At 38.4% G+C, this 18,371-nt stretch overlaps 1 protein-coding gene across 38 annotated transcripts in view; it reads right to left on the bottom strand.

The window, feature by feature from the left end:
• NAV3 (neuron navigator 3) overlaps positions 1-18,371 on the bottom strand; it is a 494,795-nt gene that overhangs the window by 113,927 nt on the left and 362,497 nt on the right. For all 38 annotated transcript variants that reach the window (XM_050715385.1, XM_035544026.2, XM_035544019.2 and 35 more), the window contains one exon: positions 10,411-10,526. In XM_050715385.1, coding sequence (XP_050571342.1) covers positions 10,411-10,526 — 116 coding nt within the window. The remainder of the gene's footprint in view (positions 1-10,410; positions 10,527-18,371) is intronic.

Here is an 18,371-nt window from a genome sequence, read left to right as displayed (position 1 = left end):
TTTTGCATATTGAAGAAAATTCATTCTATTTCATGCATAGAGAGGATGGGGTAAGAAAGACTAAAACTAGGGCACCATGAAACTTTCTTTCAGAATTCCACTCCTCTTACAAGAAAGTCTGATGTAAATATTTTACTGATCCCACGACATATAAGCTTCTCAATCACCTGTAGCTTCATCATTTGTGTTAGACATAAACATTCCAAAATATTGTCCCCAAATTCCTTCTTATAAGCAGTGAAACTTTACAGGTTCTCTCAGTAAATTTCTAGAGAACATTTTTTTTTTCCTGTTGTGTGAGGTACATACACAGGAAATCAAAAATAAACATCTTACAGAAATCACTAATCACCTAGGTTAAACTTTTACATTCAAAATTCTGAAGCTTACCCATAATTGCACATTTAAGAATAACGGTCATGATCATTTCAATACTTGCATGCATGTAATAACAGCCCAAATAATTCCATTAATTTTGTGATGTTCACAGAAGGATTTACAAACAATAACCAGCTCCCCAGAGAATTGTTTGCTCTTAGACATTAACTCCACTCACAAAGAAGAATACCAGTTTTAGTCTGCATGTGGGGAAACTGAGGCTCACGAGAGAACAGGGATTTGTTCTGTGACACACAGCTGAAGAGGAGCAGAAGGTGGAGAGTTCAGCTGCCTTTGCTAACAGTAATCTCTAGAAGAAACCCCTTCTAGCATACAACTGTAGCCCAATATAGTCTAAAGGTAGACATAAAAAGAGAATACTTGTTCTTTGTTATTTGGAGATGATAGCTTTTTAAATTACATATAGAGCAAAAAATTTATCCTGAATTTAAACACTCTCAGGGCTAACACATCCACCAGAAAAGAACCTCCAGGCTAGACATGTGCTATATAACCTTGGAAAAGCAAGCAGACACTTCAACCATTTGACTGGCTGAAGAACAAAGCTTTGGAAATGAACACTGAGCACTCTTAGAAAGGACTGAGAGATGAAAAGTAAAGCCAGTAACACAGAAGCCTTTTGAAGCACCTATGACAGTGGACTTCAAATGATCACTGGCATGTACTGATATAGCTAAACTGTGAAACCATGGCACTAACAATTCCACATATATAGATGAAATTATCAGCCGAGGGAAAGGGAAAGCAGTAATGGACAGTTTGTAGGTAGGCCAAGATATTTTCTATCTAAACCAAACCTTGAATTTGAGATTACAGTTTAAAATTCATGAGGATGAGTGTCACGAAAATTAAATTATTTTACAGTGAACTAATAGCACCTAAGTGTTTCATCTTATTTTTTCAAACAGCTTAAGAAAACTCACTCAGTTATTCACACACAGTTACCGTCCATGCACTCGTCAAAAGTGATTTATGCATTCATCTTAATTTCATACAGTCTTCAGAGGTAAGAGTAAGCAAGCTAGGAAGAAATGGCTAGACCCTATTTTTGCATACTACAGCAAACAAACCCAGTTCTGTCTCATGAAATCACTGTCAAGATCAAAAATCTGCTCCATGCAAATATGTGCACATACTTTGGTCTCCTCCTTCCCTTTCTGATTTCAAGTCAAAGTTAACTTACCTAAAATATCAGTATAAAGGACCTGTTCTAGGTCCCCCAGCATTGTTATTATGACATCTTCATCCAGATGTGCAGTCCCTTCACGCAAGCAGCCTTCCTCCTCCTCCTCTGCCCAGTTCCTGCTGGGGAAATGGGATGTGCAGGTTGCATTTTCATCGTCTGATTTCCCCCTCTCCTCATTATCAGTCCCGAAGCCTTCATCTGTACGCCAATCTCCCGATCTCCTGGACGTGGTGTTTCCAGCTGGTGGTAGCACCTGGAACGCTTGGGGTGTGGTGAGACCAGAGTGGCAGAGAGAGTGCACCGAGCGTGAGAGTGCCTTGGAAAGTGAGCTTTTGTTCCCAGCTTCTGCCTCCCGCTGATGGTAACTCTGGCTGGACTTCGAGGCGTTTCCAAACCAGTTCTCCCTATATGAGTATCGCCTCTTCTCCCCTTCACTGGTGAGCGTGAGATTGGTTAGAGACTTCTGCTTCTGAAGACGAACACACCCTCTTCTAACCTCCTTGCCTTTAAACACTGACAGTTCAGCAGATCGCTGCATCTTTCTGGCTGTGGCTTCACCTCAGTCAGATTTCATATTTCTGAGACAGGCAGCAGTTCAGCTCTTCAGCAAGGTCTGGAGGTGACCCTTCTGGTACTGTACGCTGCACATCCCAGGAAGAACATCCTTGCACTCGTAATGAAAAGCACAGCTCAAACATACGGTGTATGTAGTGTAAATGACGAGACAGACACAGTCATTTTCTTTAAAATTACGCTGCTGTCTCTGCTAAGCCACTTCTCCCCCGTCACATTAATCTGCAGTACTTACAGTCATTTTCACTTGGATTTCTCTCAAGCAGAAGAGAGTTGATCAAACACTCTGCTCCAGCACAGAAGTAATCCCAAAAGCCAACTGTGTTTTCCCCTCTCCATCCAATCACCGGTCTCATCAGAGCGGTGGGCCTGCATCTCTGTCTACAGCTGCTGAGGTCTGAAATCCAAAGTAGGCACGAGTTCTCTCGGGTGTTTTTCCCCCCTCTCACCAGATCATGACTGATCCCGGCGCACGGCTCTTCACTTTAGATGGGCTGACACAGAATTGCAAGTACAGCCTCCACGTCAGAGCTCAATAAAGAGCCAAAATTAACCACTGAAGCAAAGCTCTGCACAAGCCTCCTTGCATTTTAGTATTCAACCTGCATTCCCAGATATATGACTCTTCTCTGCTACTGCAGCGAAAGCTGCTGGCTGCCATGGCAGCAAACATCCTGGTGAATTAAACCGGAGACACAGAATCCTCTGCCCAGTTTACAGTGCCACAGGTTTCAAGACACAGCTCCACCTGAACAGGATACTACAGTCATAGACCTAGCTCACAGTCAAATGATATTTTTCTCCCTGAAAGGTAAGGATGATGAACTATTTCTTCCATATCATTGCTACTCCCTCTGCAAGAAGCTAAAAGCAGATTTGCAAATGGACCTTGAGCCCTGCAATTTCTGTTATAAATAAAAAAAAAATAATTTAAGATAATAAAGAAGCTAATAAACTGAACACAACAGCACCTACCCAGTAAAGTGATTTATAAATAGAAACATTTTGTTTCTTTCTGCTTGAAATATACCCTTTTTGCATCTCTGTGAGATTCAGAGGCTAGTATAGAATTAAAAATCTGTGAAAAAAATCAGTTTCACAATCTTCTGAAAAAAATCATATTAAATGGAATAGTATTTTTCTTATAAAGCAATTCAATATAATGTCTGAACTAAGTTCTCCAGATCTAAATTTTGTTTTTAAATAATATAACACGATGGAAAGAAGACTTTATGTTTAAGTATATACCTTTTCTCACAGTGAAAAAGATATTAGTTCCAGAAATGAAAAAAGGATAATAAAGAAGTACCTGAATTGCCTTCTAATTTCTAAATGCAAATATTTTATCTAGGGGCAATTGATTTCCCAAAATGTTATAGAGAAATCTACAAACATGAAAATTGCTATATAACAATATACTGCTTTTGTCAGCATTAAAATATGCTTGTCTCAAATCCCTGGGAAACCTTGACAGGGAAGTAACCTTTAAAAATGCCACCCTAAGAATTACAGACTATGCAGATTCCCTGCACGAATAAATGGATGTTAACAGAAGCCTCAGTGCACTTCTTGCTTTTCACTAGCTCAGTTTACAGCTTTTTAAGACACATACGAAAAAAGAAATATAATAAAACATAGGGGAAGCTTCTTAGAAATTTTAAAGGAAAGGTATATTTTTTCCTAGAAAACCCTCATAAACACAGAACTAATCTAGAAAAAAAATCAGCAGTCTCAAGCAACAATGAGTTTCCATATTGAACCACTGACACATTCCTAGAAAGACAGGGACCACAACAAGATGAGATACCATTCCTCCTCTGCACCTTGCCCACAAAGTCAAAGTTACAGGCGAGAAGAAGAAAGCTGTCCTCCTGAGTATAACATAGTCCCAAATATTAAATGTCTGCCACTTTATCAGCAGGGAAACAAAACGTAACACTTAAATGGTTGCACCATTGAATTTACTCCCAGGGTCTGCTGGACATGGCAGCATATCATAAATTCATAGAATATCCCAAGTTGGAAGGGACCCATAAGGATTATCGAGTCCAACTCCTGGCACCACACAGGTCTGCCCAAAAGTTTAGACCATGTGACAAAGTGCACGGTCCAGACACTTCTTAAATTCAGACAGGCTTGGTGCAGTGACTACTTCCCTGGGGAGCCTGTTCCAGTGTGCAACCACCCTCTCGGTGAAGAACCTCTTCCTGATGTCTAGCCTAAACCTCCCCTGCCTCAGCTTGACACCATTGCCGCGGGTCCTATCACTGGTGATTAAGGAGAATAGGTCGGTGCCTGCCACTCCACTCCCCCTCGCGAGAAAGTTGTAGTCTGCGACGAGGTCTCCCCTCAGCCTCCAGGCTGAACAGGCCAAGTGACCTCAGCCACTCCTCATATGCCTTCCCCTCTAGGCCCTTCACTATCTTCATTGCCCACATGGGCCCTTAAAAGATTTTTTATGACCGTGCTTCTGCCTGCAAGCATACCATGCACTGGAGGGGATGCTCAGCCTGCCCAGGCTCTGGGAGCAGGGCTCCAGCACTGCCCGAACGCTCCCCTGCTGGCACACGCTGCCTGCACACACCCTGGCGTCATGGCAGGAAGCCTTGTGGCTGCAACAGCCTGCTCAGGATGGCTGAGGAGGACACTGAGGTTCTTAGAAAGGCTTTGAAAGGCTGTCTTTGGAAGACGGAAATTGCACAATGGAGGGCAAGCTCACTTTTCTCCCACTTAATGGTTTTGAAACCTCAATTTATATTAGAAGTGATACACCATTCCCAGTCACTATGTTTCAAATGATTTGGAAGGACAATGAAGTGGCCCTGCACAGCACTGCAGGGTCCTTTCCTTCCATAAACAGCAAGGCTGAATCTCCCTGATACTCCAAAAAAATGAACAGCAACTTCCTCACCTGCCCTTTCTTGCCCAGACAGCTACCACCCGTGGCTGGTCTCCGTGGCCAGCTGCAGGTGGCCATGCTCTGCCTTCATGCTGAGTGTGCCTGACCACATGAAGCAGTAATGACTACAGCGCTAGATCTGGCCTCCCTTAGCTCTGCAGACAAGGCTAAGAATTTCCCTGCTAAGGAAGCACTGCATGGTGCAGCACTCACCTCTCAGCACGGACAAACCAGACAAGAGACCGCTAGAACTAGCCAGGCATATTTAGTCCTCTTTCTAGCTGGGAGAAGAAAAACTTATGGCAAGGGATGAAATGTCTACACCCAGTAAGCCACACCACCCGCCCTGTACAATGTTGTCACCCCACTCCAGGCTGCCAGGGTCTCAGGTAGGGGTGTAACTGGGTCCTGGGCCACCCAGTGGGCCTCAGTGACTCTGCTGACCTCTTACTTTCCCTTCCTGAGCTATCCTCTGCAGTCCAGCTCCAGCAGGACACAAGTCCTGGGAGCCACATAAGGGTAGCTGGCAGCTACCCTTTTTTTTTGTACATATGTTAAAAACACGAGTCAAATGCTGGCATCTGAAGGTATCAGGGCTACTCACAATCCTAATGTGTACAAACCCTCATGTACACAAACAATATAAACTACAGCCCTTAATTACAAGATTATATGAACTTTTCTCCCATGAATCCCACTGCCTCACTTGGTATACAGATAATCATGATCATCCTTCAAGCAGACACATATGTATATTTGGACCAAATGCTCAGCACAAAGAGCACTGAATTTATCCTCCTGCTTTACCATACCTCTCTGCAGGCTATCATTTAGCAAAGTATAAAATTGCAATGTGGAAAATTCTCATGTTTCCTTATTAAAAAATACTTTTTGCAAAGCTTATTCCTCCATTTTAAATGTATGAAGTGTAGCAATGAACAAATAAATCTTTCTAAACTAAGCAGACGGTATAGGAGACCAAAGGAGAGCAAATGTCACAATGGAGCATTATTCCCCAACTACCTTGCAATTCAATGTATTCACCACTCAGCACACAGAAATATGCCTAAATAAAGAACAGCATGGGAATTTCCCCAACCCATCACAATCAGTGTAATGTATCACATTACTTTTACTGTCTCTTTCATAAAAGGAATTATAACAACTAGTAAACTAGGGACAAATTTTGCTGTCATATAAAACGTTCTTTGAAGTCTCAGTACATCGTTTGGAGATTTACAAATGAATTATGTAATAGATCTGCAAATTTATAACATTCTGAGTTTCTTCATCCAAGCTTACTTGAAAAAAAATTTGTAAAATATTTCCACACATTATTTTTTTTCTATTTCTCTATTTTTCTCCTTATTTCTATTTCATAGAGAATATAAGAAGCACAGTAAACATAAAACTTGAAAATGAACATTGTTAGGCTAATCCTGCCATTGATATTGGCATATAACTCATAAAATTACTCCCATTTCTGCTTCATCCCTCAGATTTTTTATAATTAGTCAATATTTGTAAATTCATTAATAATTATTTAATCAAACACTTTGCTTTAAGCTCTTTGAACATGTAAACACTTGTTAAAGCCAAACATTATCACTGATTTCATAAAATCACACTTTGTAGTTACAGACATATACAGTTTTCAAATGATTATTAAATAATTAACTTACTGACATCCTTTTCCAACAAAATTGCAGCAGAAACTGATAAATGTCACAGGTACTATAAACAGAAATACTAGATAAGAAAGTTTAACCACCTTGATCCTAATCATATTGTGAAAATCAAGAGTCAAACTTGATTACTGCTGTTAGGCTTCCTTTTCATTTGTATTTTCAAATCCTGTCTGCAAAAATTATACTCTTGTTTTGAAGAAAAAAAAATAAAAAAAATGAGTAGTCTTATTGAGGCAAGTGGTACATAAATTACATGCAAGAGTGTTCATACATGACTCCCGAACAGGTCCTTACTTAGGACTCCACAACTTCTGTCTGGGATTTCCTGGACAGAAGTCTCCACATCTGTGTGCCACATATGCAATGTGGCAAACACATGCAGAATACACTAAAATTACTGTATGGGTGACCCACGCCTGCAAATCTACAGCAGGCTCAGCGTGTGCAAGGATGTCACCAGCACAGTGCCTGCAGAGGGGACCCAAGGTGCGCAGGAGGTTGTTACACCTACTGTCTGTGTGCTGTGTTGCTGATTTGCACGCACATCATGGAAACATCTGGGTCTGCTCTGGCTGGACTGTGGAATATTCGGGAAAAAAAAAAAAGGCAGGAAAAGAAGTCTGAAGCACTTCAGATCACAGATGGAACAAATTTCAAGCAGAGATGGAGGAACCGTGGAGAAACCCAGATTTACAGTAGCTCTACCAAGAGGCAGAACTAGCTTTAGGCATAAGCCATGTGGGAAGCTACCTAGGATAGCAGACTGTGGGGACAAACAAAGAAGAAAGAGACTGTTCAGGTTATCAGGACAGAAGCTCTGGATCCATGTCTACACTAGCCTCACTATCTCCCCTACCTTCCAGCACCATCATCCTCCCTCATGGCTCTGCAAGTAAAACCAAGTCATCGTGTGCCCAGTAGAAGGCAGTAAATAAATAGAAACAGCCAGCTGCACTGGGACTCTGTCCCATCCTTTCATCAGCTCTGAGATGGAAGAGAGGAGAGGCTTTTAATTTAACCAGCTCCCTTAGAAACCGCAAGGAAGACAAAGCAGAGGAGAGCTGGAAACTAGCCCTAGAGCTTCTCACTTTCCCCATGTACTTCTCCCCATCATTGTTGTTGAGACAGTGGCAAAAGAATGTGAACGGCCTTGCTGGGCACAGAGAACAGAGCCAGTCCACCACTGGAGCAAGGGAATTAGCTTTATTTTAATGTTAAGAATTTTAATAATTTTGTCCCCATACAAGTTTTGGAGAAATCTTCAACAGGTTGTGCTTACAGAATTAGTTTAACATCAGTTGCCTGATTTCACTGTGAAGTGGAACTCTGATAAGACCCCTACTAGCTAGGGAACAGCATCCTTCACCCAAGGCACAAAAACAAACAGAAGTGGGTAAATACAGTGAAAGTGGTGCAAGTTTATACAATGATATAAACGAAGATATCTTGGTCCTGAACATTTTAGCCTTACATGCAAATATTTGGCACCATGAAAACAATAAAGGCTAATGAAATATAAATATAATACAGGTGGGACAGCACTTCACAAACTCTCAGCCTTTCAGTGGTTTCCACAGATGCTCAGTCCCTTGCATGATCCTTATTGATCCTTTTTGACTACCAATATACTGAGCTAGTATGTTTGGCTACCAAGTCACAAAAGAAGCTTCAGATAATACAAAAATGATGCCCAACCACAGCAGCAGTGGAAGATTTCTGAGAAAGATAGTATCGATGTGAAAGAGTTGTTTTTTTTTGTTGTTTTTTTTTTTTTTCCACGAAAGTTCACCAATGGCAAAATCACCAGTGACTTGGTGATAGTTCACCAATGCAGACAACTATCTATTCAGCAAATATAGTATTTGATCCATTTATTCTTTGTGCTGCTAACAGCCAACTACAGGTGGCACACATATGTTTTCCTCTGCATACAACAAAAACTTGACATTTTTTTCCAGTGATTCTGCTTTGCTGCCTGTTATGTCAGTCAACTGCTAATGCCAGAGTCTGAATAATCAGATTAGAAACATCTCTGATGCCTAGTGCCCTTTATGCCATTTTTTTTCTTTTTGATGCTGTTCCATTTCTGTTCAGAACAGTAAAAAGCCAGGAGACATGATATCCTTTTTGATCATTTCAGCAGGTACTGAACCGATTTATTTTTTTTATCATCTCTTTAGATAATTCCTTGAAGCATCCTTTGAATTGCATAAGTGTTTCAATTTATACTCTTTGTACATGCAAGAACAAAGAATCCGTCTTCTGGATTAGTTCAAAATCTTTTTTTTTTTTTCTTCTTTTTTTTTTTTTTTTAATTTTACTTTAAGAAATACCATTGTACAATAACTTTAACAGGCATGTGTCACCTCCAGGGAACGCTTCACCAGGTTTCAGTGTGACACATTTATCATGAAAGCTGGTTGTGCAAATACGGGATGTTAGACTTAGGAAACTTTTGAAGCGACTAAGACAAATCAGGACAAAACCTCAATTTCAGTATGAATCAGCTAAATGCCAAGGCAGTCCCACAAAGCTTGGGCATCTGATTTCCCTTCTGGTGGAGAGATAATTTTAGACTGATGTGTCAAATGAGTGCTTTAAAGTGAGTTATATTCTGTGTAAGAAGAACCGCATGACTTGTTATAAATTTGTTTGAATGTTAGGGATATGGAGTAAAATGGCAAAACTACAGTTGAATCCAGTGGGACAGGATTTCACCTTTTATTCTTGTAAAAAATGATATTAAGAATAAGGATGCTGATTAAGAAAAAAGAAAAAGAAAAAGAAAAAGAAAAAGAAAAAAAAGAAAAAAAGAAAAAGAAAAAGAAAAAGAAAAAGAAAAAGAAAAAGAAAAAGAAAAAGAAAAAGAAAAAGAAAAAGAAAAAGAAAAAAAGAAAAAGAACATTTCTGTCTAAAAGACCCTTTGAAAGTACTCCCACACAAGCCTGCCATGCAATTCAATCCTGATGAGGAAGTCAGCTGTGACACACTTTGCTTTGCATCTACAGGCAGAATTATGGCCAGATCCTGGGCTGATGTAAATCAGCATGGCTCTGTTGACTTCAAAGGAACTATTCTGATATGATTTTAAAAGTCCCCTCACGTTTGTAACCTAATAAGGATTTTGCCGCAGTTTTACAAGGGATTGAAGGACAGAGCCTGTAGAAGCCTGTAGAAGCCTGTAGAAGCTTAGTTTTAGCAGTGACTTAAAAGTCAGGTACAATAGAGAGAACTTGTTCATTTTCCCATTTTTTGAATAAAGATCCATTTACAAATGCAAAATATGTCCTCTGTCTCTTGTGTCTCAAATCTGATGTTATGACTTAATTTGATGGCCTTAAATGCAAAACATCCTGAAGTAGATTTTCCATGGCCCTCCTGGAACATTCAGTATGACACTAAAAATTACACGTCTCGAAACCCTCGTTTATGAAAGTGCAAAATGATGAAGAGTATATTCAAAGAGAAGGACCAGTTCAGATGAGGGAACTGTGCATTTGAAGCACTAACTGTGAATGACCCAAATTGTCTGCATATTTAATACCACTCATGAATCGAAGTCAGGAGTATTTCAACACACTGCAATGCTCCTGGTAAGATAAAGATGTAAACAAAGAAGTACATAATTCCTAAACTTAGGCTTTTCCTGAATTCTTGTTACTTACCAGATATCTCCTCTAGGCACTGTTTGGCAGTCTTACTGAATGACAAATCCATTTTAGTAGGACTGGTGCAGGAGTCAGCAGGTGGTAAAGAGGTACTGTCATTTTCTGAGAGAGTTCTGAAAACAAGCAAGAATATTTATTATTATTATCTGTCATAAAGGTATTAATGGAAACAAACTTTAATTGAAGCTTCAACTAAAATCACATCACTATACACATCTCAGGAAAAGCCATATGGTGAAAATAGCATGAATGTCACATTTTTACTGAGTTAATTTGACTCCAGCTACACAAATTTGCAAATGACTAGGAACTCCGTCTCTTCATGAACAGCTCAGAGTTTCAGCTGAGAAATTCAGATCCATTTTGTTTCCTTACTTTCTCTCTCCAGAAGAGCAGGAGGTATCAACCAGATATAGTCAGAATCCATTTAAATTGGTTACGTCACATGGCTACACATATATAAGGGAAACGAAAACTTGCAATTGGTTGATGAAATACTAGGCGAGAAAGGCCATGTGTGAAGAAGCTTATGTAAGGGTGGAATGGAAATCTGGCTCAGATATTTAAATCTATGTGTATCTTCTTTTGATAATGCTCCTTACATAACTCTCTGTAAATGGAATAATAAAAGTGTTTCCATTAACTTACTAATAAATAGCCCATATTTTCTGTGATGGTATATTTCTGTGGATATCAATGATAAATTATGTTGGGTACACTTTGTTGGATACAGATATTTGCCATTACATAGTGATAAATAGCAAGAAATACACAAAGACATGGAATATTGGTATGAAATAGATAATAATTATTGTCTCTTCCTAAGGAACAGCTGTAGCATCTAACTTACTCAGGAACTGTTCAAACATGATGACATCAAATGCCAACCTGTACCATGTTTGTTTACAGTATAAGAATGTATCTAAAGATATTCTAGCCACTTTTCAGAATAAAATGAAAAAAAATTCTTCTCTTAGAGATGAAGTTTCTCCAGCTTTGATGATATGAATAACACAGTCTTTTGATTTCTTAAAAGACTGTTGAAATATTTATATCCCGATTTTAAAACATTATATTTATAGTTTATTTCTTAAAATTCACCATAGTGTTTCCAACCACCAACTAAATTGTAAACAAGCATTTAACTGTGTGGTGTGTATTTTATAAGTAAAACCGACAAAAGCAATGACTTATCACTCAAAATAATTTTATAGCAACGTATTTCATGAAATAACTTTTCAGTTAACATTTTCTTTAGAGTTACTTATTGAACAGATTTGTTCAGTAATTCATGACAGTAACTGACAGAGCAGATATATGCATGTACAACAGAGCAAGTCCTGTCATGGTGGGATCTGTTGATTAGAATCATTAGAATCATTTAACCTGGACTCTACTTAAACTGAAACAGTGATGTTACTCTGATGCACTGTCATCACATCATGTACTTTGGGGATACTGCAAACAGAAAACTGTTCTCTGAAAACTATTTTTGCTTCTTGTCTACCATTTCTTGTCTGTTACATTCTACTGGAAACACAAGCACAGCACATGCTATAAGGTTAACTATGTCCTACTGTCCTTGAATTTTTTTTTACATTTGGTGTTTGAGGACAGTGTCCTCACTAACAAACTGAAATCCTGTGGTCCCACCTGCTTTCATGTATTGCTTGAAATCATCAAAATAACTAAAGGATATGTCTGCTTCCACTGAAAGTAACTTTGAGAGGCCATGAATGCTCGTGAGTTTTCTTGTCTGGACTTAGTGCTGATACTTAGTGCTGGATCAGCACAGGGTGAAAGGTCAGCCCAAAATCACCTCTTAGAAAAAGGCTCTTACAGTAATGGTAAAAGGAATTGAAGTGGTCTGCACTCTTTTCATTAAGCCCAAACAACTATGCTGCAAGGGCTGGAGCCAGAGAAAGGCTGGAGTTGGTTACGAGGAACACTGGAAAAACACGTTGCTTTTGGTCTTGCAGTAAGGGCCCTCAGCTAGGTTGGTACAGTTCAAGTATTTCTAGGTTCTTCCACAAATGTATATAGAGTTTATGTCAATCTACCTCTGGGTAGAAACAGAAAGGGATCATTTTCACCTGTTGTCCTTCTGACACTATGGCAGTGCATTCTTGATTGTGTAATTGTTTAACCATCAATCACTGCATCAGCCGAGACAGGAGATGCAAACCCCTCAGTGAGTGATCAACAGACTTATATGCAAGCTGTCTTCTAAGAGAGGATTGAAAGGATCCATCACTGTTTATTTGTACATGTATCATTAAAAAAGGATTAAGGACCCTCAGCGGACACCAATACCCAACATTTGCACTACTTCTCTATCTAGTGAATGGGGAAAGATAAGCACAGAACTTCAACAATCTGGATTACCCTCTGGCAGTAACTATTGCCTGTACAGTCAATAGAGACAAATACAAAACTCACTACTGACTATATGGTACACAACGGCTTATGTTAAAAGGACTGGATCTCCCTACAAATAAAAGAGTACAGGCACGTAATGAGTGATCTACAGTAGCAAATAAACTTCAGTAAGATGAGTGAATCTGTTCACCTAAAATAGCAATGAATAAAAGCTTTCACTTGTCCTGGGCTTTGCTTACACAGGTCAAATCAAACCTTTTAGAGATATACCAAATACCAATTAAACCACAGTTCCATTCTTTGGCATTTATTATTATTATTATTATTATTATTATTATTATTATTATTATTTATTTATTTTCATTTTCAAAAATGTGATACAGCTATAATCGGGAAAAGAAGATAAAAAGATAAAAACACTGTGGGAAGAGATACATGCAAAGGTTCCCATTCCAAATTTTAGAATCTGATTGGTAGGGATAATTGCAGCTCAAAATCCAGTTTCTGGGACATAAGATAGCATAAGAACCTAAGCCTTAAAGTAAAAAAGATCATATAACATTAATAATTCAAAGATGTTTGATTTAATTTGTAGAAAGAAAACCATGGAAACATAAACCAAATGTAAATGTGATGTGGCTTTCTTAAATTTACAGGCAGCCTGAAATAACAGATCTAAGAAATATGAAATGTCCCTTTTATCTTGCTTCAAACTTAAACATTTAAATATGATGTAAAATAAATTTGATTTGCTAGCAAAACAAATTACAAAGAAACTGCTTTACTGACTTCATTCAACATTTTTGTTTAATTTGGTAAAAATATCAGTGATTCTCATTATCTGAAGTAGCAATAGAAATCTCACAAAGGACTATGGATTTTTGCAGCAGTTTAAGTTCTGCTTTCATGAGAAAACTGCTTATTTACTATGGAAGTGTTCGGCCAGAAGGTACCTGCTCAGCCCTTGGGCAGCTATGCTTGAGTAACCCAAGGAGGAACCTGGGAACAGGGCCCTCAACAACAGCCCTTTTCCCACCAGGTTTCCACCTGGGTTTGCCAACAGCCTACGTAACCAACACCTCTGTTTCTGAAGCAGCCCTACCTTTGGTGCTTGATGGCCAAGGCCCTGCTCTTTTTTTCTGGAGTCAATCTTAGCCCACATGGGTTCAGAATGGCCTAGTGGTAAAACCCTACCATGCAAAACCATGTAGGAGCTCCAGCTCTTGAGGAGCAAGGAGGTCCTGGAATGGATAGTCTGTCCAAAACATCAACTTGCTTTGCTCTAAGTCTGTCACAGGGATTTACATCGGATTAAGCATGCAGATGCCTATTTGCTTAGCCCAATGGTTTCAGTTTAAAAAAAAAAAAGAGGAAGATGAAATTGCAAGATTCACCTTCCCCTATACTCCTGGATTTTACATTTTTCTGGGCTGTATTAATCCTATGAATGACTCAAATGATCTCTGCAGAACTGTAGCACAGATCATGCTCCAGGCAAGCAAGCAGTTAATATCTTCTCATTAACCTTAGATACTGGCCTTAATGAATGACTCTCTATCCTCTACAGTTCTCTGTATCCTCTGTCCTCTGCAGTTCATAGCCTGCTGCCTTAATAAAATAAATAAATAAAAAACATCTAAATCCTTGCATCTCTTCTGACATCAAAGAAAGTAAAAAGAATTTCAGTTTTGTCAAAGCTCCCCCGTGGATGTTTCTTCCAGTGCTGTACATCTGCAGTGTAGGTTAATTTAAGCAACTGTCATGAAACAGGACTATCTGCTTTCTATTTTAAAAATGGCTATCAGAGAATATATTTAACCCCAACCCACTTAGTTATATGCTACCTATTTGTAAGAGCATAAGACTTGCTTAATGGGACAAATCCTGCTCTCAAACACACCTGCACAAGATCATTCAGTTTGATTAAAATGATTCTGTACAAGAGTAATTAAGAACAGAATTTGAAACACTACTTAATAAGCTGTCTTTAACACAATCAGTAATTTCCTGTCTCTAATGAAATAGTCAACCTTTGATAAACAGAGAGAACATCAAAGATTTGTTTGGTTATTGCTTGACATTCCACAAGATATCAGATGAATATGCCGCTTTTTTATTTTCCCCAAACAACTCTGAGGTACAGCTGTCTTAAATGTGTATCACTGTCAGTGTAACAGACTGGCAGGACCACATCTGGTATATAAGCATTTTGATCACCCATGTTCAAGACATGTGAGTTAAATTGGGAACAGCTGCAGAAAAAGGCTACTAGGATGATCATGGGGAAGAAGAAACTCTTATGAAAGGAAAGTAGACAATTTGGTTTAGCCTTCTCTTTAGCAAAAGAGAAGGATGGGGATAGAATTATTCTTTCACATATTTAAAGAGAGATTGAAAAGAGGAAAAAAAAACTTTTTAAGATAAAGGATAATATTAACAAGATAAATGGGTACACTCTGATCATGTAGCTTGTAAATAATTTCTGACGCTGAGATGAGTGAAGGAACCTTCCCATTGGAGTAGTGGAGATTACCTAGATTAAGATAAAGCTCGATTGCTTTATGATAAGGTCTTACATGGTTGCCAGTGGCAGAAGACTGAACAGGGCTTAGAATAACCTTTTTGGTCCTCTATCCTACATTTTACTGATTATTTAGTCAAAGGAACAAAGATACACTTGCCTGTATGACAATTTAAAAGAATAACTTCAACTCATAAACAAGAAGCAATCAAATTATCAGGCTACAGTTTTAACTCAGCACACAAGGTTTAACTCAGCAATCACGTATATGTTTATAATGATTTATTCACTTCTTATCCTCCTTCACAACTCTGAAGCCAACACCTCTACACTGGAAGCTCTTCTTGCACAATTACTTGAAAATCAAGCATGAGAAAATGGGACAATTTTTCTAAACACTGTATTTTTGTTACAAGTACAACTGGTGGGTGGCAATGTCTAGTGCTACCTACGATTGCAAAATTTTGGTGGCAACTGCAGTTTTAATTTCACAACAGTAATGTAAATAGCAGCAAAGCACTGCAATATAACTTTGAGTCACCACATTTTTTAAAGAAAGAGTTGCAATACGTTTATCAGTACAATCTATTATTAACAAACACAATTAACTGATAAAATGTCTTTTACTGAAAAGTTAGTCTTAACTCCACAATCTGTGGCTTGTAGTCATTAAAACTAGACAAATACGGCTTGAACAAGCCCCGCAGGTTCTGTGTTTTCAGGATCCTTGAAGACTAGTTCAATTATTACCCTATAAACCAGTACAAAAACATCCTGAACAAGCAGCTGGAATTGAATTTCACTGTGCCTCCAGAGGTTCCAGCCAGATTATATCCTCCTTCCCATCTGTCATAGCTCTGCAGGTTCACCCTTGAAGCTATGGTCTAGTAATAGAATTGTTGCAATCACCATATAGAAAAGGAGATAGGAAGAAGATTTTAGTAGCTGGTAACGTTTGTTTATTACACTGATATTTCCATTTGTCTATCTCTATCTGGTGAACACTTTAGTGTTCTCAGAATCATAAAATAATTTAGATCAGTAAGATGTTCTAGAAGGCATCTCATCCAACATCCTGCTCAAGACAAGTCCAGTTACGTGAAGTTGCTCAGGACCTCATTTGGTTAAGTCTTGAAAATGTCTGAAAACAGAACTTTCACAACTTCCCTGGGCAACCCGCTCAAGTGTTTCACCACCTTCATGGTGAAAATATTTAATCAGTGTTTCCACTGCTGTACCCATTACCTCTTATCCTGCATTTTGGAGAATAGTCTAGCCCTATCTTCTCTATACCAACCTATTAGGTAGTGAAGTTACCAGTTTCTTTCTCTTGACACTGAAATAGCATCTCTGAGAGGTTTCAATTCAGACAATAATGAAGCTTATTCCAGACGTCTCTATCACTAAACTACAAATTTACCTGAAGGAGTGAAATTTAACTAATGCACACCATAGATGTACATCTCAGGATAACAAGCGGTCAGCTAAATCTCTTCAGCAGTACTTTCATCATTTCAGGCCATAAACACTTCCTGAGCACTGCAGCCCCAGGGATTTGGGCCTTTAAGATTCTATATTCTATATTCTAACCATGGGAAAGGGACCCATTAAACTCCTGCAGCAGTTACTGCAGGAGTCAATAAAATAAAACTAAACTAGTTCATGTGTCAGGTTATAACTTAAAGTTCTCTTTTTGAAATATTCCTTTAGTATTTGAGCAAGTCCACAGCAAATGTTAATTGCCATCATATCACATACTTCATGTGGGGCTGTGATGATTTATGTCAACTAAGGATTTATCCTATGGAGTTAGGTAACTTTTGTGTTACTACTAGAACTATTTGTTATGTTTTCCATTTCATGGAAACAAAGCAAACTTACACAATTTGGCTAACAAAAAACCAATAATAATAAAATAAAAATAAAAATTCTATAATTGGATACAACAGGCTCTTATCTCTGCAAGAAAATGTGTGGAAGTACAGGTTACATTATACTTTTTGAGCAATACATTCAAAAGCTAAGAACTCCATATACTGAGCAATTAAGCTTGTTGTTATCCTGCTAAGATTTTAGGAGAAAGATTCAGACTTTTTTTTTTCTTTTTTTTTTTCCCCCCATTATTGTCTCTTTCTTCTTTGTTTTCAGTGTAACCTAGTAAGCACTAAAATTCTGCGTTACTCTTCTCCATCTGAAATTTAAGCACCACTAGGAAGATAACTAAAATCTACAGCCAGTTTTGATACAAGTCCAAGGAACTCTGGCAGTTGGTGTCATTTCTATCTTCCACTAATTCTGTCTGTGTAGAAGAACATGTAATTTAAAATAGTGGCTGGTACACTTTAAACAATTATACAGTCTCTTACACCCTCCTCTTAGTTGTTTTTCCTGCTGCATTGTTCTTAACAACCTTTCTGGCAACCAAATTACATCTACTTCAGCCTTCTGTAAATCAGTTGGTCTCTGCAGTCAAGTTCAGAGAGAATATTTAAGGGGCTGTAAATAACACATTCAAAACCACATTTGAAAATAATCACTTGCTGAGGAGGATGGAAGAATTTAAATTATATCCATTTAAATTATGTCAATCTCAGCTTTGTTGCTAATCTTTGAAGAGAAATAATAAACCCATACAAATTTCCATGCCATGGTGTTTAAGAGGCATAAATACAATGTGGTATCAGATAGCAGCCACGCACCAAGAGTGCAAAACTGAATAGTGCAATGTATCATTTCAGCACCTGCTAGTGAAACAGCCTTTTCTACCTACTGCCTATTAATAAAAACTTACCACTTGTAAACATGAGTGTTGATAACTGTTATAGCACGGCAGTCTCTTTTCAAGCAAAATTCATACTGGCCTCAAAGAAACTTTTTGAAATAACTCCTTTTACTCACAAATCTACATTAATATCCTCTTAAGTAATAACCAAAATTGCGAAACACATGGTATCAACAACAAACCAGAGAAAGCACTTATCCTCATGTTAACAGCCTAAACTGATCACAGTAGTATATTGCAGTAGGAAGAATTGTGCAGGATTCTGGATAAAATGCA

This window comes from Cygnus atratus, chromosome 1 (assembly GCF_013377495.2).
Source record: "Cygnus atratus isolate AKBS03 ecotype Queensland, Australia chromosome 1, CAtr_DNAZoo_HiC_assembly, whole genome shotgun sequence".
NCBI classification, from domain to species: Eukaryota; Metazoa; Chordata; class Aves; order Anseriformes; family Anatidae; genus Cygnus; species Cygnus atratus.
Note: the sequence above shows the minus strand (reverse complement) of the source record. Positions and strands in the feature narration are given on the sequence as shown.